Raw genomic sequence first — 20916 nt, 5'->3', positions numbered from 1 at the left:
ATGCACACATGTTCTGAGTTTTCGTGCTGGTTGAATTTTAAAATGAACCCAGACTGTGTAGTCAGTGTGTCATTTTATTTTCCTCTATAAGAGAGCATGTTACATTACAGAAATAGAATTTTCTAAGGAGATGCTGTTACAGGAATTGTGAAGGTGTTTTTGAGAATTGTTACAGTGGGAAAATAGGAACCTGTGTGAAAAGGGCTTTCTTTCCCTTTTGTTTGAAAATTCACATCTCCCAGCCCTTCATCTCCTCCTCTCGTCTTAGCAGCTCCTCTGAGATGTTCTGTACTTGGTTAAGGGTACTATTGTTAGGAACTGTTGAAATAAATGCTAAAAAATATGAAGCCCAGGTATGCAAAAAAAAATAGATTGCTCTACCCTATTTTTTAAGATTTCTTGGGAAGGACACAACTTACCACCTTAGAGTCTTCTTCATTTTCATGTATATCACCTCCAAACTAAGCTAAAACTCCACTGTATGGTCCCAGTGTGGGCTTTGGCAGAGAAGCTGATGTACTTCCCTTCCAGTGTAAAGCTTGAGTTGTCAGGTCTTGACAAGTTCATCCAAACCCTTCAAACAACATACCCATCTGAAAAGGTCCAGGTGATCCTTTGGAAGTGAAAAGACAGACAAACTGATCACATTTCCAGGTGATCAGTTGGATGGGGCCAGCTCACAGGATGTGCCTCTCATGCAGAGTAATATTTCAGTCTGTCTTTGAGCAAGCTGTACTTAGGTTCATTCTCATGCTCTGTGAGTGCAAAACAGAGCTATACAGTAACATTAACCTTATTTACTGGAGGACAGCACAGTCCATCATCACTGACCCTTTGCTTGGCTTGAAACCTCAATAAGCAGGAAAGAAATTACTTAGGAAATCAGTTTTCCTGGATAACATGCCCTGCTCGCCTCACATTGTTTTAGAAGTGCAGGTGTTTTATACCTGTTTCACTCAGCCCTGAGAAACAGCTTATTGATGAATGAAAGTTAATCAGCCAAAGGTTTCATTCCTGAAACCAGGGTTTCAGTCTTCCAATCCTGAAAGGTTTTGCACACTTCATGACTTCCAGTTTACGCAGGAAATCTGTGTTCATCTGTACTGTATTAATTTTCACATGGACTGCTCCAGTATTTGAGTATCTTCTGTTCTGGAGACAATGATTGAGTACCAGATAAGACTGAACTAAGAGGTTAAATCTCAGCAAGATCTTGGACATTATTTCAGTGCTGGTAGGTCATGCACTCCCTAAGGCGTGGAAGCTGCCTCTGCAAAACACTTCTGGAAATCCAACTGCAGATCTTTTTAATAGAGGATGAGGAATCTCGTCCCTGTAATGCTGGGATAAGAGGGGTTTTTTTCAGCAATACAGGGCACGATGTGCCATAGACTTTGTGTTCAGGCTCTTGCTGGTGTCATGCTGGCACTGAGTTGGGCTGACACAGAAGTGAACAAGGTCCAAACTCAAGCACTGAGCAGTGTTGAGATCTGATGCACGTAAGTAGCTGGCTCACAAGAGCAGAGATTTTATTCTGGACCCAAGTGAACAAACCCTCCAATTCAACAGTGCATAAACTGCCCAGGGACAGATGAGACAAGCAGCACAAGGAGGGGAGCACCCAACCCTTGCTGACAAATACCAGGAGCACTGACACGTTGTGATTGCCTGAGCATCTCTCCTGGAAATTAAGAATTCCATGCCCTGAAATACAGAGGCATCAACATCGACCTGTGAACACGTACGTGTCTCCCTGGGCACATGTGCTTTGGAGTCAGTGATCCAGGGGAGCAGAGCATCCACCTCACAGCACACTTCTCTGCTTGCTGATGGGGCTCTGAAGCAGTAGCACCTGGATGGATTTGCTAGAGCATTTGGCTGTTGTGTTATTCCTGCCTGGAGAAATACAGTGCAATTTTGTGGCTTTTCAGTGATATGCCAGTGTAATTGTGGTAATGGGAAGAGTGAACGTGTGAGTGTTATTGATGGAAAGAATCGGGAAGCCTGTATACTTAGGATTGAAATTTGAAAGCACCCATGATGGGAACTTAGTAGCTTAGAGTATTTAAAGTATATTTTCAAAAGGAAGACAAAGTTAGTTTTCAAAAATCTCTGTTGCTTTGGTACAGATTTTGGTTTTGTAACCAGCTTTCCAGACCACGTACTGAAGAAATGATTTCTGTTTTAGTCCACTTTCCAAGACATGCAGACAGGTCCACATTGATGGTGTTTGGATCCATGTGTCTGTTCAGTGCTTCATAAGTTTGCAGGACTGTTCATCAGCATGAAAACTGCAAGTTCATTTAGTCCTCACTGTTCCTCTTAAGGCTTCCTTTGACACTCTCTTCAGCAAATAGTGGGTTTGGTTTGTGCCTCTCTGTGTGTTTTGTGAAAGAAAAGGCTCGTAACAAATAACCCCGGGACCGGTTTTGTGGTTGGTGTAGCTGAGTGTTTCCTGCCAGATCTCCAAAGGGATTAAAGATTTTCAGTGTTAAGAAACATGTGTTCTCTGGTATCAGTGAGGATCAGAGCCCTGGCATTTCTCATGTTTGCATTGTATGAATAAATATCATCGATCTGCAGAATTGGGTGAGACATTTAGAAAGCAGGGTCCGATTCCTGTTTTCTTCTGGGTATACATAACAGATGTGCTTAGTTCCTTTTCTAACATTTTTTCTGTTTGAAGCCTGATCCTCTGATTTCTTGAATGCTGACAATGGTGTGATCCTACACAGAGCCTTGCTGGGAAGGAGCAGGAACTGTCCCTCATGCCAGTGGGGCACTGTGTAGGCAGTCATGTCAAGTGTGCACCATAAAATGTCACAGCAGCTCTTGTGGTCTAAATGACAATGGGGATGTGGCCTTGAAGTGCTAACAAAGGTAAAGAAATAGCAAGAACAAAGTGTCAGATTTTGTAAAGATTTCAGATACACTTTAAAGTCGGTTCTTTTTTTTCCCCCCACGTTAATACTCTGAACTTCAGAACAATTGATGTTCCCTGAATCGGCTTCTGCAGGCAATCCATTTTACATGTTTGACATTTGAGATGTGAGATGCCCCTAACGTGAAGATTTAAATGAGGATTGTTATTTTAACACGCTGTGTCCATCACGTCATTTCCCATTTGTGTTCCTGAGAGCACGCTGCCCCGAAACGTCCTTATCGGCTGGCAACAAACTGTGTGACAAAGGATCCTACTTCTGAGGGTTTCCAGTGAATTTGACTATGCACTGAAACCAGCTGGGGTTTTTAATGCCTGCTGGATTTTTTTTCTGGGTTTTGGACCAGCAAGGAAGGACTCTGGTAATTCTGAGCTCTGCTCTGACTCGTCTTCCCTCGCCTGCCATGATTATGATGGACTGCTCTGCACTTGATTTCTTGATCAGCAGCCACTAACATTAGAGTCATTAGTCAGCCTCACTCAGCCAAACCCTGCACAGCTCTCCATTTTATCTTCCTCCAGCAGCAGTGGTGCATTTCATTGTTGCATATGTTCTCACTTACTGCTTTAATATGCCATAGCCTGGTACCAGGAGGAACATGTTCTCACACGTGCTGCCTCAGCCACTCGAGAGAGTGCCTTGTGTCCTGCTCATGGGTATAAATTAGAGCTGGATGTGGTGTGGTTTGTGCTGCCTCCTTTATCTGGGGGTGTATATGCCCATCTCAGGTGCAGGTTGCCCCGTGCTGCTCGGCCATGGCAATGCTGGTAAAGCCCTGTTGGGTCTTCACTGCTCTGGGAAGAAACCCATCTGTGCACCTGAGCTTAGGAAGGTAAAGTCTTTCAGGATAAACCATGCTGTCATGTAACAACAACACTGGACACTGTTTATTGCTTTGATTATGGCCATCTTTTCAGTTTCTGGTTCACAGGAGCCTGTAACAGAGCAATTTCTCTTTTATTTGTCCAGGTTCTGATGCGTGTCCAGCCTGTTCCAAAAAATATACTTCCATGGGTCATCAGAGAGTTATTTTACATCCATATTTGCCCTGCCTTTCTAGCTGAGCATTAGCTTGTCATTTTTTTTCCCTCTAGCTCCTGAGCAGCAAATCTGTCCTTGAGTTCTGTTCTCAGGGCCTGGTGTAACTCCTTCTTGCAAAAGACAAGAGTTGTAAGAAAAAAGAAGTATTTATGCAGGTACCGTGCAGGTTTCCCCACCTACCTGTCAGGCCAGGGGTGAGGTGCTGCTTAAGAACCTGAATCAATGAAACATTCTGCCAGGGGAGGTGGAAAACTTGGTGATGTGTCATTCGAATCTCGTTCTCTCTCTCCTCGTGCCTGTATATGTACATTTATATTTATGTATTTATCTATGGTTGCATTTATGTTTACATTTCTGTATTTACATGTGAGCGTTTGTCAGTTGTCCTGGAAATTGGACTTGGATGCTCTGGAAACTGTTTCAAATGTGATGTGATTGCATGATGATGATGATGATGATAGATATATATGCTGACCTTAAGGCAGGGGAGAAGGATGCATAAGGGAGAGGAAGATTTCCTGTATCACGTGCAGTATGTCAGTCTGGTACTTATCCCTTTCTTCTTTGCCTGTTCCTGACAGAGCCCCCAGGCAGGATCCTTCAGTTGTCTGTAAAGGGAAGGAGGGGGATGCACCTGGGTGCAGAAATGGGTATGGCACCTGCTGGGATTTTGCTGACAGAGCTGTGCTCCTGGGGATCTCACTAAAACAAAATAGTTGTGACTCAGACCTACAGCAAGTGTCATCCCTGGCCAGTGTGCCCTGTGTTTGTGGTGCCTCATCTCAAAGCAGGCACTGCCCTCTCTGCCCTCCAGCTGCCTGCACTGTGTCTGCTGCAACAGGCAGGCAGGGAGGGAGGGAGAGTTCACAAAGCCCTGCTCTCTCTGCTCCCTCCCTTTCCCCAGGGCATTACCCAGAGCCATGTCTCTCTTGCATTTCCCTTGCTGTGACCATGCTATCAGGTAATTTCCACGAATTGACTGTGCTGTGTCTTTCCCCAGTGCAGAATCAATATGATTCTATGCTGCATTTTAAGCTTTTAGCTGCAAAACCCACTTTGCTGTGTTTCCTACGTTATCCTTTAAGTGCTGCTGTTGATTATAATTAATGCTTAAAACATCTTCAGTTGTGTCAAAGAATATTCCACAGATCAATTAAGTTTCACAACACCTTTGAGGTGTTGGTAAAGAATAGTGCACCTCTAATTGCTCTTTTATGATACCTTCCTTCTAAAAATGTCACCGTTTTGCTAGAAAGTGCATGATTAAGTGAAAAGGTTGCTTTATATAACGCAGGTGTTGTTAAGTTTAATATATTGTGCTCTGAAGCTGTGAAGTGCTAAGGGTATGCACCTTCTCATGTGCTGCCCCTTGGCTGGTGAGCAGTGGTTAAGACATGCTCAGGTAGTTGGTTTTGCTCATATATCCATTTCTAGCTTTCAAAGAAAGTCTGCTGCACTGCACTAAAAGTGGTGGATACACTGGAGTATTTCAGATACTGGGAAAACCCAGTGCTGGCAGCCAAGTGAGGGTCTCCTGCTTTTTGGGGAGCAGGTTTTTTTGAAGTGTTTGCAACGTGTCAATGTGACACTGCAGTCCAGTATAAAATTATCCAGCTTAAAATGTGCTTAAAATGCCTTTAGATGTGAGTTTTGGGGTTTTAGGCTGCTGAAGCATTCTCAGACTTTTACCTGGTTTTATATAGTGTGCTTCACAGATGGAGGAGCAGAGGCAGAGGGAGGTGACTCACTGGAGACCAGATGAGTGGCAGAGCTGGGAATAGAGTTGGGGTCCCTCTGCTCACAGCACTGTTACCCCCTCACTGGGCTGTACAGTCACATCACACTGCCTTTACAGCTGGGGCACTCAGAGCACAGGGCACTGAAGGGCCTGGCCTTGGTGAGGCCCCCAAAAAACTCTTTGTGACTCTGCTGGAAGCATTGAACATGGAATATGCAGAACACTCAACATTGCGCACTGTCAGGATGTGTCCAGGCCAGGGGCTTCTCAGTTAAGCTTCTGGGCTTGCAGCTGTGCTGCTGTGCAGAAGACCAGTGGCTGCAGGTGGCCAAATTCAGGTAGAAAAAGCCACTGTCAGTGACAATTTTCGACAGTTCTCTGAAAAGCTGGGTGTGGTTCCTTCTGTCCTGCTGCTGCTGTTGTTGCTGAGTCCTGAAACCAATTTTTTTTTTTCTGAATAAGCCATGAAGGCTTGTGGAGTCTATATTTGAATATATCTAATGAGAAGAAATAAAGCCTAGAAGAGAGAGAGGGAGCTGCAGAGGCAGCCCTCAGTGGCATTCAGCTGTGAGTGATGATTATGTAGCTGCATCCAAAATGTATTTCCCACCCCCATTCAATTAACAACTCAGTGTTTTAATGGACAGAGCCGACAGCTGCAAAAATCCATCCCCCAGAGAGATGGATTCCAGCACCTGAGAGAAGTCTGCAAAGCCTGGCAGTACCATTCCTCATTAGGAAGGGAGGAGAGACATCCTCATGGGAGCATCCTACTGCTGTAAGGAGCTGCCTCCAGAGGACTTTTGAGAGGGAGACAGGGTGAAAAAGAGAATGAATCTAAGCCCAGACTAGCATCTCCGTTTTGCAAAGCAGTGGTGCCTTAATCCTGTAAAGCCTGTGTGAATGGAAAATGAAAAAAGTGGGATGTGTTTCCTCCCCCATCATCTTCCTTTTTTTATCATGAACTTAAGAAATATACCTGAAATATTCCCTCAAAGGCACTACAAAGACACTGAATTTCCTTATCTTGGTCACATCCTCCTTTTATTTCTGTTTCTAGACTAAATGTAATCCTTGTTAGCCTAAAATGTGGTTTTCATTGATACAGGGTGTGACCTGGAGGTGTATATAGGATATGTCTGGTCCTGAGTACAGGAGAGCTCTCAGACTCTTTAGGCAAGTCTGTTTCCAGGCTTGGCTCTAGGAAGTATTAGGAAGAAGATGGATTTTATCAAATAACTTGAATGTATATATGCTATCCATCTTGCAAAGATCCTGGTGTACCAGGATGGAGGTGCCCAGCCAGGAGTACCCAGGACCATGAGCGGTTCTCACAGAGCCTTGAGACCACTTCTAACTCGAGACTGATTGAACAGAAAGCCTTCACAGATGACAGCACCAAAGAGAGAAGTACTGGAACTCCTTGCACACAGAAGGGGCACTCTGGGTGTGGCAGAGGTCCAAGCACTGAGGGTGCTGTGCTGACCCTGCTGCAGTTTCTTTGTAGGGTTTCTGACATCTGGCCTCGGTTTTCTTCATCCTTTTTGATGGAATGAGTTCAGGGATCTCCTGAGAAGCCCCATTTCAGTGCAGAGACATCTGTGAAAGCCAGATGTTTGCCACTGTAACCACCATTAAATCTTGTCCTCAGCTCATCACCCAGGGAATGCATCTCACTCTGTAAGGGTGAAACGTGAGAGTTAATCAAACCATTTCAACTTCTTTGTCAGAAACAGTGCTGATCAAATGTGTTTCTATCAACAGCTGCCTTTTTCAATTAGGCAGAGAAAACATGAGAGGGATAGTGTGCACTGCAGGAGAGGCTTGTAATGATCTGGGAGGTGGCAGGGGCTTTCAAACTGAGAGAAAGTGCAAAGGAGAGATGCTGAAGTGGTACCAGGAGTGCCAGTGGCACAGCAGAGCCCATTGCAGACAGCAGCACCTCAGCAAATGAACCTTGTCACAGATACCAGGTAGTTCTGTCACGGGGTTGGCTCTGTTCTGCAGTGTCAGGATATGCACTGGGCCCAGGAGCAAAGAACTGTTTTGTCAAACCATGTCTTGGCCATATGTTTGTAGCCCTTTTAACCTCCTGCTGTAGAAATGGTGAACTGCTGATGAGAAAGAGGACCTGAAGTGATGACAACATTCCTGCAGCCAACTGCAGGTCATAGAATAGCTTCACAAAGGCTGAAATTCATATGCTGGAGCTGACTCCAGAAAGTTCCTTGGCAGACTTCACACCAGGATTGATCCATGGCTCTCAACATGCCCTGTCTTTTCATATGTGGGTAAGGGGACTCCTCATTTCCAGCAAAGGTTATGGGGGTTTTTGTCTGTGTTGATCTTCCAATGAAGTGTTGTCTAGTTCTTGTGCTACTCTGTGGTAACAAACTTCAGCTCCAGCACAGAGGTTGTGTTGTAAAACAAATGAAACCCAGCCTAATACTTCAGTGACACACATGGAGGACTTCACATCTTGTGTGTCCCACAGACAGCTGGTGTGATGTGTTTGGCAGTGTGCTAATTATTTGGGTGGCTCTGGTCCCACAAGGTCCTCTTTCCACTGGGGGGTGAAGTGCAATGTGACTGATACTCATAGATAAATTTAAAATGTAAACTTGAAGACCAAGAACTGCTTTATCTGTGCAAATTTCTTATGAGATGGGTTCTGTAGAAATGACTAAGAAATGACTTAATTTTTTGCTTTATTCTCTCTGTGCAGGACACCAGCCATGATTGGGTGCTCCTTTGTAGTGGACCGGGAGTATTTTGGTGAGATTGGTTTGCTTGACCCTGGTATGGAGGTCTATGGAGGGGAAAACATCGAATTAGGCATGAGGGTGAGTAACAAAGATGAGACTTTTGCCATGTCCATTTGCAAAGAATGACTGGGAGCTTGTGGCCCAGCAGAGTTGCTGCCTGACTGATAGGCTATTATGCTGGAGTAATTGATATTGCAACACTGTCTGGAACTGACAGTCCCAGTAAATGAATGTTCCTGACCTTACTGGCCCTGAGAGAACTGATAACAGTCAGAAATGTGGTTTATTGGTTCATTCTGTCAGTGTCTGAACCCAACGAGACAGATTTTCCCCTTTCCCAGTAGCTTTGCTTGTGCAAACAGCTACACTGGGATTCCTGTGCTTGTTGCCCTTAGTTGATGTTGTACATTTGTGGCCCAGCAGGTGCAATACCTGCAGAAAACTGAGGCCAGGCTGGTAGAAGTCAGTTGTGAGGTTCTACATATGGCTTGTGATGAATGCTGGGATATTTTACAGCTTTACAGAATAAGAACTACAGGGTACAGGTATTCGACCCTGTCAGATGGGTCCATGTGAAGTGTGGCCAGATGGCTTTGAAGCAGCATCAGTCCACCCTGTGCTCTTGACTTATAGGAGGTTTGCTACCTGTGATCCTTTGCCCTTGTTTTCAAGGTGGTGCTTGCCATCCAGTCCTTCTGAACACCAAGGAATATGTCTTTGCTTAGCATTTGGAAATTAGGCCACTTAATGTTGCATGAACACAGTTTCCTCATTATAGAGCTGACTGTTTAATTATTTTCCCCTTACTCTTTATCCCCTGTTTCGCAGTAACACATCCCTGGTGCATGTAATGTGCTCATTAAAGCATATATTCTGCTCATGGTGAAACATTGAACATCAAATTAGTCCATCCTTTATCTGACTCTTTTTTTTTCTAAAATGGCTACAAACTCCTTCACACCAGTGGGCTGAGGAAGAAGGTCACTGCAGCAGGAGTTTGTTTTCACAAATGGGTGTGTGTTTATTATTCCAGCACTGCAAGAGGGATGGGGTTTGTAATGGGACTGCGTGAATACACTGCTTTTACTTTTCACATAGGGGACAGGAAAACTGCTACCACAAATCATCCAATTTTCCTTAAGAGGGTCAGGCTATTACCAGGATTGTGTGAGCTTTCCTTTATCATTGTGCAGGGCTTTGAGCTGTTTGAAACTTTTTCCACATGGCTGCTCCCAGAATAGATTGAACACTCTGGCAAAACTCTGGCGTAGTTGATGAATAAGGCTCCTAAGAAATCTGAAAGCTGTCGCTCTTCCTTAGACAAGAAGGACTTGCTGAGTACGATTAGGGCTACTGGTAAACAGAGGCAAAGGTTTTAATAGGATTATGGAATGGCACTTGCTTCAAGAGACAAGGATTTGAAGTGGGCAAGGACAGGTTTTCAGGGATAGGGAACCTGTTAAAGCCTGCAGAAACCTTGGATCTAAAAACCAGCTCTCATTCTTTGGGGTTTATTTTGGTTGGGTTTCTTTTTGCCATATGAGAAAAACTAACCCTACTGTTTGGAAGAGGTTTTATGAAAGTACAAGAGTATGAGTTTGTTCTAAAATAAGCTGTGTGTCCATAGCAGGGATCTGTTACTTTGTGTTTCCAGCCTGGATCTATCATGGTAAGTAATATGCAGTGTCTGCCTCCTAATTTGCAAATCCTATGTGTGATCCCCTCCTGTGTGTCTTTGAGAGCTGTCAGAAACTAACAGCGTGAAAATGCACAGGAACCTTCTCCCTTCTCTCTAGGATATTTATAAAATCACTGTGAATTTACCAGGGTTGCTTTTTTTAACTCCGGAATCTCCAAGTAAGTTGCAAAACATCCCTCCTTTCCCAAGGCCTGGTGGACTGAGCCATGCAGGGATATTTGGCACATCCCCTCCACCTGCACACAGGGATGCTGTTGACCCTGCTCATGTGAAGCAATGAAAGGCAGAAAAAAGGAAGGAATAAGTGAATTAATAAGTAAAAACCAAAAAGTAATATAATAATAGTAAGACAGAGGGAAAGTGATGGCACACATTTGGCTGAAAACAGTCCCTACTTAAAATAGCTGTAACAATAATCCTTTAAACTTTTTTGCAAACTATTATCATGTTACTGCTAAAAGAAAAGGGATTAGGTTTGGAGTGTCTGAATTAGATTACATTGCATCTAATGAACCCTTGTTTAAATTGTTTTAATAAAGTGAAATAGGGAAACTCAGTGAAACTTAATGAGCTGATTTGGGAGGATACTGTTTGATAACCCAGCTAATTCCCATCAAATCTATTGTTTATTAAAAAATCATGATCTTGGGTATTCCACTACTGGCTTTGCCCTTTTCTAAATTCTGCAGATGGACACATTTAAATAATTACCCTAAGAGATTTTCTGTATTGAATAAGCAGTGCAGCAACTGACTGGGGCTACTATGCCTATTGAAAATACTGCAGGCTCTGCAGCTCTTTTTTAAACTCAAAAAATAATAATTTTTTATGTAAACTATGTTGGTGAGAGCTGTGACATTCTCCTGATGGGGCGGCTTTGCAATGAGGTCAGTGTCTGTTTGCCAAGCAAGGGAGATTCTGCTTTGGTTGAGGAAGAAGCACCAGCTGTCCTGGGAAATAAAGGGGAGGTGGACATGTTTGCAAGCTTGTGATAGTAAGGACATAGATGGACACTTCCATAATGTCACCTTGTGCCGTATTTTTCAAAGGTGACAGTTTCACCACAGGGTGGATAAACACAGGATGGAATTCTGTTATGGACAAATGGTGCTGTTCTCTCACTGTTCACCAGCCAGCTCCTGAAGCTGATGGAGATTGTCTGTGAGAACCTGAAAACTGATTTTGGCCAGGAGCTTAGAGCATTAAAGGGTGGCTGACTCCTCTGTGGATGAGCTGCCCTTCATGAGCACGGGCAGCTTGGCTGGTTGGCTGCACTCAGGCACCACCACGGTGCTGCTCTGACTCCTGTGGGTCCAGTGAGCAGTAGATAGCCCCCTGTCTTCATTTCAGCTGTGCTTCAGCTGTCCTTTTCCCAACCTGGAGGCAGAGATAAGGAAAAACAATGGCACTTTCTCCTGAAGCTGAGCTCTGGGTGTGTCTGTGCCTGAAGAAAACGCTCTGAATTCAGGGAGGATCATGTTTGTCTTTGCTGCTCCTGAACATCAAAAGGTCTCTCTGACCTGCAGTACAGAGAGGTGTCCCAAAAGTGAAATTCAAGCAGTGCTTGAACGTAGAGGAAGACAGGGATCCCTTTAAGTGAGGGTCCCAAAATTGGACCCTGTAAGAAACTGCATGGTTTGCAAACGTCACGTAAGTTCCGTTCCTAGTGGGAGCTACAGACACACTTAATTATGTAGAAAGGGATCATATAAACATTAAAAGCCTAGTTTATGATTTAACCTAATACAAGCAGTTTATGATGCATCTTTTTATAGTGAGTCATTAATCACTGCACTAAGGATCTCTCACTTCTCTGGTGCTCCAGTGTGAGTGAGTTGCTCTTCTTTTTACTTTGTACCCATCAACTGTAACAGTGGGTGGGCAGAGATCAAGCATTTATTTTAAAGGATGCTCTAGTAGAAATTAAATTCTGCTTCCACTGTTAAGATTTTAAACAAATGAAATAAAAAGTATGTTGCCACATTGTCAACTGAAAGTAAAACGTTTTTCTTCTATGACCAGCATCAACTGGCCATGCTGCTTTATTCTCAGTAGCACTGTGATGCACATCAAAGGGGGGAATCTGAAGGAGCTGATGAATTCTCAGAGGTGTTAACTCAGAGATTTGAAGAAACAAACACACAAAACAACACCACCCTCCACCCCAACTAATGACTTACCCGGTTTGAGAGATCTGAAGGAAACCTGCTGTGTAAGAGCTTCTGGCCAGAGAAGTGAATCAGAGATGTCCCAGTGGGACAGAGTGACTTGTGGTGAATGCCAGGGATGGCTCAGTGCTCCAGCAGAACCCACCTGGATGCTCAGGGTTGGCTGTGCCCTTGGCTCATGCAGGTGTGTCACAGGTAACTTTGGCCAGTTTTGAGGCAATGGTCAGTGGCTGGCCCTGGGAACACAGGAGTGTCCAAAGCCACCAGGAATCACCCCTGGTGATTCCAAATTAATACAGTCTTAAATGTACTTTAAATGAGACGTATGATCCTCTTTCTGAGGACAGAACCCAGCTCCCTACCTGTCTGCAAATTCTTTGAACCACGCTGTCCTTTTGTCTTCCTTATTTTTCTGTTTATTAAATTGAACATAACTATAACCTGGAATGGAAAACAGTGGTTTCATCAGAACACAGATCACGGGGATTGAAAAGAACTGTCTGGAAACAGGATAGAACTGGGCTGGTGTACACTCTGCTGCTGGGATTGCACTGAGGGTGGAGGCCAAGCTGAGCAGCTGAAATCAAGCGTGGTTTGCGTGCTCAGGAACACAGTCCCACCTCTGGGTTTGCAGAACCACAGGGTGTGCTGTGAAAAAACCATGATGCAGGTGCCCTGATATCTCTTTATGAGGAGATAAAACTCATTATGTAATGGACTTTAATACACAAGCAAATCATTAGACTTTCCAAACTTATGTTATATGCCCTACCTTTACTTTCTTTAAAAATAGGTAAACTACATTTTCACTGAACAGAAATGCTAATGGTACATCGTTGGGTAGTGAATTCTTGACCTGATTTTATTACCTTTAGCTAAGGAGATTTAGATTCCTTTGAGAAGTCAGTGTTTTAAATGCAGATTCTAGACTGGTACGCTGTAATAAAAATGTCACAAGGTTTATGTATAGCAAACTTTAATTCTGAATTCTGGACAATGCTTTTTGCTCTGTGTGATTCATGAGGTCAGGTCCCTAGTCTGAGAGCAAAGTAGAAACCTTTTTTTGGAGAGGTTCTCAAAATTTCAGGGTTTTTTTCCCACATGCTTAAGTAAAATACAAGTGAAAAGTGTTCAAAAATACAGATTAATCAAAATGTCTTACTTTGGTAAATGTAAAAATGCTTCATTTTTATTTTGACCTTTCCCAAGCTGTAATTTTTAGTAGAAATCAATGAAATTTTGAACGAAAAGTTTTAAAAGAAAGCCTTTTTTGTTTGAAGATGTTTAATCACTTAAATGATGTTAACAAAAACCCACAATTGCTGACATCTGAAAATGCAGTGCACTCTGTCCTTAGACATGCCCATTCACTCTGGAGTACAATAAATCAGCATTTTCAGCAGGAAGTTAAATGCTATTAAAATGTTTCTGAGCAGTTCTACACTGCCTAAGCAAAATCCTAATAAGTGATGTAATCTGCTGTTATTGGAAGTTGCCCCATTGCTTGGGTTGCAGAGATCTCAGTGATAAATCTCCCAGGCCTCACCCTCCTGATAAGGTGTAAAGGTGTCCTCTTTTTTCCCTCTCCAGTTTAATTTAGCAGTTCTATAGGCGTTTCCTGTGGCAAAAGAATGTTAAGCTTGTAAAGCCGAGCATTAAGAAATCATGAAAGGATTGAATTCATGGTGCCCGGATTACATTAATTCACAGCTCCTTTCCCTCTTCAAAACAGGGACTGGAGCAGCCTGTTCTGGGGGGATGTGAATATGTGATGAGCCAGGTCCTCAGCCTGTCTCAGTGTTCAGCATCTTCTAATTCCATTGGAGTTCCACAGATTCAGGCAGGATGGGATTAGGCTTGACATCTGTACGTAGCAGTAACACATTCTGTCTGGAGAAGGAGACAGACTAAGTGGTAAGTGAAGAAGCTCATGCAGGCTTTAAATCCCAGGCTGCTGAACCCTGGTGTGTCCAAAGCCACCAGGAATCACCCCTGGTGATTCCAGATTAATATAGTACTTTAAATGAGATGTATGACCCTCTTTTTGGGGACAGAACCCAACTCCCTACCTGTCTGCAAATTCTTGGAACCACGCTGTCCTTTTTTCTTTTTTTTTTTTTCTTTTTTATTTCTTCCTTATTTTTCCATTTATTAAATTGAAAATGACTATAACCTGGAACGGAAAACAGTGGTTTCATCAGAACACAGTGCAAAATGGTGCTCTAGCATGAAATTGCCAGCACACTCCAGGCTAGAGCCTGTGAATACCCTTAAAAACATTCTCTAAAGTGGGAGCATTGGAAATAGCTCAGGAAAGAGCATCTGGCCATTTGGCTTCCATATCACATCACGCTCCATCGAGTGTAACATTTCATGTTACAAACTCTTTCATGTACTAGGACATTATCAAAGCACAGGGCTGGAAATTTCAAAAAGAGATCAACAGTGAAAGAACTGAGGAAAGAAAACGCTTCTTTAGTCTTTGCCACTTTCTTCTCAGCCACTTTCCTGCAGGTTTGATCTAAATCTGACAGAGGTTCCTGTACAGAGACAAGTGTGAACTGAATGAGAGAGAGAGAGAGAGGGAAAATGAGGAGAAGCTGAGTGTGCTAATTGTGTTGAGATTGAAATAGGTTTCACTTGCCTAATGATGTCTGAACCAAACACCAGAGATGAGCTACAGCTGCTCAGAAAACTTTCTGATACAACATGTTTTCTCTTGCAAAATAGCAGCTCATCCAGAACTCCAGAGGTTCTGTAGAAGTCTAAATTTTGATGCTGATTACTGAAAGCCTGGCTTGGGTTGTTGTGTACCCAGAGGTGCCCAGCTGTGGGTCCTTAGCTGGCTCCCAGCATACCTGGCAAAAGATTTCTCTGAGTATTTTTTGAACCACTTTGGATCTTTTTCAGAACTCTTACAAACGAAAAAAAATAATCAGTTCTTTGGAAAGCATCCTCTTTCCACTCAGAAAATGAGATGTGAAAGGCTTTCAGGATACCAGCTGTTCCCAGAGCAGGGGGATGCCCATTTTCTAATTGACTTTTTGAGTAGCTCCCCAGTTGGTTCTCATTTTTCTGGGGATGAGAGGTTTAATCAGAACATGAGCAGTTATAAAGGGCTCTTACAGGGACAGGGGTCCTTTCAGCCTGGGTTTCTGCAGTTGGAGCAAAGGTTTGGCTCGGGCTGGAGTCCCAGCCCAGACCAGCAGCCTGGGGAAGTCCTGGAGGAGCAGGTGGTGGATGTGAGACCCACAGCTCAAACTGCTTTCCTTGGCAGTGACCAGGGCTCCTGTGTGGGATCGTGTTGCTGGAAGGTTTTCCCAGGTACCATTCTCCAGGTAAATGATCTCATTTGGAAAAGTGTTCCTCAGCCTCAGAGGTGAGCTGTCAGATTTATAGGCTCCTCCAGCCTCTAATAGGGTCTGGAGGTGGGGTTGAAGGTGTTTAAATGTGTAACTCTCCATCTGGAGCTGAGGTGTTACCCTTGTAGGAATATTCCAGTCCCTATTATTTATGATGTTAAACAGAGCAGTGTAAATCCTCACCCCTGGCAGGTGGAAGTGTTTTTGTCACATGAGCATGAGGATAACAGAGCTGATATTTGATGAGTTGTAGGCTTCAAGGAGGAAAGCAAAGTGTTGTGGGGCTTAGATTTGGTTGGTTTCATTTTAATTCTGCCTGGAGAACCTGGGGAGGAAACATGACATTTTTTACTGTATCTTTTGTGGTCTGCTAAGGAAATATCTAACTGGCTAATAATTATCCTTGCACTGGTGTTGCCTGAGTAAAGAGCAAAGCATGTCGAGCTGACCTGTGTGACAGGTACCTCTGAGCTGAGGGAGCAGGAGCAGGGGAGGAATAATGCATGTACCTGCGTTGTTGAATAGAGGTTCGACTCCTTGGTGCCAAAAAATGATATCATTATCTGCATTGTGTGTAACACATGGATAAAAGGCAATTTAACACTGTGCACAAAAGAGAGAAGCTGTTTTCTGTAGAAGGCAGCAGCAGATTAGCCACCAGTGAGAAGTGGAATTGGTGCTTCTCCCCCCAGAGAGCTCACAGAGGAGTGAGACCCAGCACAGAGGGGCCAGAACAGGGCATGGAGCAGGGAAACAGGTCCCTGTTCAGCTGAGCACAGACAGAAAAAGAGCTTCAATAAAATACTTAAAGTCCCAGAATTTGAAGCTTCTCTCTCTTAAATTTTGGGTTTCTACGTAGGAAAATTAGGGAAACAGGTTGGTTGAAATGTTTTGTTAGCACATTTATTGTAAGTTGCACAGCCCCATATGTAGTTTCTCTGCTTGCATGCTGCAGCTTGTCTGGATGCATACAGACAAATTCCCTCTGCGTCCTCGTCTGTCATTGTTTCTCTGCCATAACATCAGATCAGATTGCATGGCAGTGTTAGACATATATATAATGTGCACAAATGCATTGGTCAAAATGCCAATTGCTTTCCATTGGTAACATTCTTCCAACATAATGGAAAGGTGTTAGTCATTTAAAAGCGAGGAAAAACAAACACAAAATGACATAACTGTCATTTCTATTCGTATTCTAGGCTTTGAAAAAGCAGATCTCGCTGAAAAATCGTATTTAATATGACATACAGAATTTATAACATGAGAAATGCAGCCAAGGAGAACCCAGAGAAGCATCAAAATATGTTTGCAAAATCTGTGCTGGGCGCAACTGCGTATTGCATATTCAAGTGTTTTGACTGTTATAAAGTAATCTGTTTGCATGTTTTGGTAAAACTGGAGCTGCATATTTCCACCTAAAATGCCACTTAGATTTCCTCTGTGTTTCTGATAGCGTGTCATTTGCACAAATGTCTTCCTGTCAGCAGAATAACAAATGATGCAATAAGTTCAGAGCATGTCCTGTCTGTAATTCCTGGCACACTCTGAGGGAGCAGGTAAATGAGTGTGGCTCCACTGAACCAAGGGGGAAACTGAGGCAGAAGGCACTAACAATGTCCTCGTGGGATGTCTGAGAGTCATTTGGTGGCAGAGTCCACGTTGAAACTATTTAAAATAGACTTTATTGTATTTCTCTGCTAATTGGTCTGAATTCAGAACTTGAGATGATTGCTGGAGGTTCCAGCATACACATGTGTTACAAGCACTCTACTTTAAATTCCTGTGTTGCTTTAGGGCACCAATTGACTGAAGAAAGGACAGGGGTGATGGCCTTCAAGAGAAATAGGCAAGGTCTAAAGCCCAATTCTGCTTAGGAGTGTGAGAGCACATTCAAAGCTATTCTCTCTTGAGATCTGTCTTTTCTATTCCTGTTTCCAGCTGATCTCGGCACGTCATGCTGGCAGGTACCTGGTGGGTTGGAGGGTTTCTGTTGTACATTCTGGGTTGGAGGGTTTCTCTTGTACATTCTGGGTTGGAGGGTTTCTGTTGTACATTCTGGGTTGGAGGGTTTCTGTTGTACATTCTGGGTTGGAGGGTTTCTCTTGTACATTCTGGGTTGGAGGGTTTCTCTTGTACATTCTGGGTTGGAGGGTTTCTCTTGTACATTCTGGGTTGGAGGGTTTCTCTTGTACATTCTGGGTTGCTCTCTGTGTTGGGTTACCTGCTGCTGCCTCATTTCCCCCCAGGGAGGGGAGATGGTGTTATTTTCTGCCTCTGCCTCCCCTCAATTCACCAGGAATAGCCCATGGGGGGCTGAGGACAACACGGGGTGTCCTCCTTGTGCGGACACACATCACATTCCTTCTTCCCTCCTTTCCCTCACCCTTTTAACCGCTCGCCAAGAAGTTCATTGGCTCCTGAGCAGTTGTACTGCAGGAATGTGCAGTTCCAGGCTGCCCTGGTGCCCGTGCTGGGTTGACTGGTGGGCTGTGAGTGGTGCTGTATTCCCCACCCCTCTGTCTGTGGTTCAGCCTTCCCTGCTCCCGGGCTGAGTGTCTGTTGCCCTGACACGGTGCCTTTTAGCCGAGAGGCGCCGATCTGCCAGAGCCCCTGAGCCTCAGGGAGCTGCTGACAGTTCAGCTCCAGTTAGCTGCAGTTCAAGGTCAAATGGGACTTTAAAATATGAATAAATGTCAGGGTTTGCTGGCACATCGATCTCAGTCTTTTTGATTCCTGCCAGATCGCATGAATAAATTAGCCTTGACAGGTGCGATAAATTGTATAGACTGCTGATCTCCAACAGTAAATGTTACAGAAGGACGTGGAAGGCCTGGAGGGGAAAATACCCTCTGCAGATGCTTGCATTAAATGAGGTGAGCTTTGATACAGTGCTCAGGGGGTGATCTTCAGGCAGGAGGAGGCCTTTTGTTCGTCTGGGATTCTGTGCCTCGCCAGGGCACGTCTCCCACTGAAGGATTGATCTCCTTTGGCAGCAGCAGTTTGGGTTCCTGTGCAGAGCAGGAGTTTGGGTTCCTGTGCAGGGCAGGAGAGCTCCAGCTGCCCCACCCACCCATCCAGGGTGGCATTGGAATGGCTTGGGCTCAGGCCTTCTGGATCCCAGGAGGCTCCATCAGCGAGGTCTCTGACTCCAATAAAACAGAAGTAGGGGGTGTTGGGAGTGGCTCTTGCAATGTTACCACACTGTGCTGAACACTCGTTTGCATTTCGTTTCTTGGCTTTCCAGGGACTTTTTACTTGGAAAGCAATGCTGATATTCAGAGGAACTCACACGGCATATAGTACATGCTTTCTTCTCTATGATTTCCTGTAAAACATAACTGGGATTCTTCATTTCCCTCCTATGCATAAATATTAGCAATGTCAATCGCTAGTTAATTACATTTTTAATAAGCAATTTGTCTCTTTTGTTCATTGCTAAATGAGCATGTGAAAAGGATTTGAGGATAGGGTGTTTTTTTTGATCCTACTTCTTGTGTTTCCATCTAAGAACTTCCTGTTTTCTTAAGTCTACAATCAAATATTACAATCCTCTCCAATATAAGACATAACAGAAAGCCAGACTTTTAGTCACAAATATTTAGACTTGTTCTTTTCTGTGTACTATTATCCTTTAATTAAGCATGCCCTCTTTCTGCAGCATCATGCACACATTCTGTCTCCCCATCTTGGTATTTCGTCTGTGTGTTTGTTTATATAAGTCTGTGTATACATATTTATATGTAAGTAGAGATCATGGACTGGTGCTCATTTTGGGCCATTCGTCCTCACAGGGCTTCTGTGAAATACTTGGATTTATGCCGAGACTCTGAACTTCATAGTATGGTTGATCTGAAATGCACATTTCAAATACAGAGGCATTTTTCTCTCCAAAAGCAGAAATGTATGGATGTGCTATGTTTTGTAGCAAGAGAATTAAAGGGAGAAACTTCAGTTTTGTTTCAGTTGATATTACAAAATGAACGCAGAACAGAGTCTAAATTCAGTAGATTTTAAGTTTTCATTGTGAATGTTCTGCATAACTCCATTGTCTTAACTATAAATATACAACCACCAGATTTGCACATATATTGACCCATTAATATACATAATCAGTAGCATATGTATAATTTAAAAGGGACTATTATAAATCTGTTGTTTATGTGCCAAAATGTTTGGGTGCTGCGATGAACTAATACATCTTCAGTACTTGTGTAGTGTTAGAATGGAAGGGGTTACTAAAAAGGATTTTTACTTTTACAGAAATGCCTTTATTTATGTAAAAATAGGGTGATGTAGGCACAGGTTGAGAGAGAGAAAAGGCTGGGAAAGAGGAAGGGCCTTTCCTATTCCAAGAGCTTCAGCAGATAGAGGGGATCCAGCACTCACTGTGCATGTGAGCAACATGTTAAGAGCAGTGATGAGAAAATGGGGTGTATGACAGAGAGGAGGGTCAGCCACGGTGCTGAGTGGTGAGAAGCAAATTGCCTAGTAAGAAGGATTTTGAGAATCATAGAGCAGCTCTGGAAAGATTAGCCAATGCAGGCAGGTGCCTCCGAGCCTCAAAATGTGTGCTTTTCTGATTACTGGTATTAGAGGGAAAAAAAATGTTTACAAAGCAATAGGGAGGAGAATGAAGATTATATTTTGAAGGCCAGGGAAGCATTGTACTGGACTTAGGAATTGGGCAGAAAAAGCTGTTAAAGTAAATAGATAAGAAAGAAGCATTAGTATTGCTAGAACTGGGGCTTCTTGAACACATGCCAAATGAAATGAGGAGGGATTTACTCACAAGAGTTGAAAGATCTTCAGTCAAAAAGAGTGCAGAGATTATTAAGGATTTTTTTTTTTTTTTGCATGCTTTCAGAAGTGCATCTCTGTTTCTGCTCCTAATATCCATTGTTTTCAGATTTGGGGGCAGGGGAGCAGAATGGGACGTGTATACAATTCTGTGTCAAAACAAGCTTGATCAGGCATCTGCTGAAAGAAGAGGTCGTAGAGTCAGTTTTGAAACTACCTATGGTTGTATCAGCTGCTTGAAATGAAGCTGGGCTGTCCCTGGAGGGGAAAGGATGTGGATAATAGGTTGTGGAGCCAAGCCCTGGGTGTTCTGCCCTGAGCACCCTCAGTGTTAGGCCAAACCTGGTATAAACTTAATTAGCCCATTATCTTCCCTTTGCCGTGCAAGCAGAACAGGCATT

General features: G+C 43.6%; 1 protein-coding gene across 4 annotated transcripts in view; it reads left to right on the top strand.

Annotated features, from left to right (window-relative positions):
* GALNT9 (polypeptide N-acetylgalactosaminyltransferase 9) overlaps nt 1–20916 on the top strand; it is a 134104-nt gene that overhangs the window by 55523 nt on the left and 57665 nt on the right. For all 4 annotated transcript variants that reach the window (XM_032706032.1, XM_032706029.1, XM_032706030.1 and 1 more), the window contains one exon: nt 8447–8564. In XM_032706032.1, coding sequence (XP_032561923.1) covers nt 8447–8564 — 118 coding nt within the window. The remainder of the gene's footprint in view (nt 1–8446; nt 8565–20916) is intronic.

Source organism: Chiroxiphia lanceolata, chromosome 18 (assembly GCF_009829145.1).
Source record: "Chiroxiphia lanceolata isolate bChiLan1 chromosome 18, bChiLan1.pri, whole genome shotgun sequence".
NCBI classification, from domain to species: Eukaryota; Metazoa; Chordata; class Aves; order Passeriformes; family Pipridae; genus Chiroxiphia; species Chiroxiphia lanceolata.
Note: the sequence above shows the minus strand (reverse complement) of the source record. Positions and strands in the feature narration are given on the sequence as shown.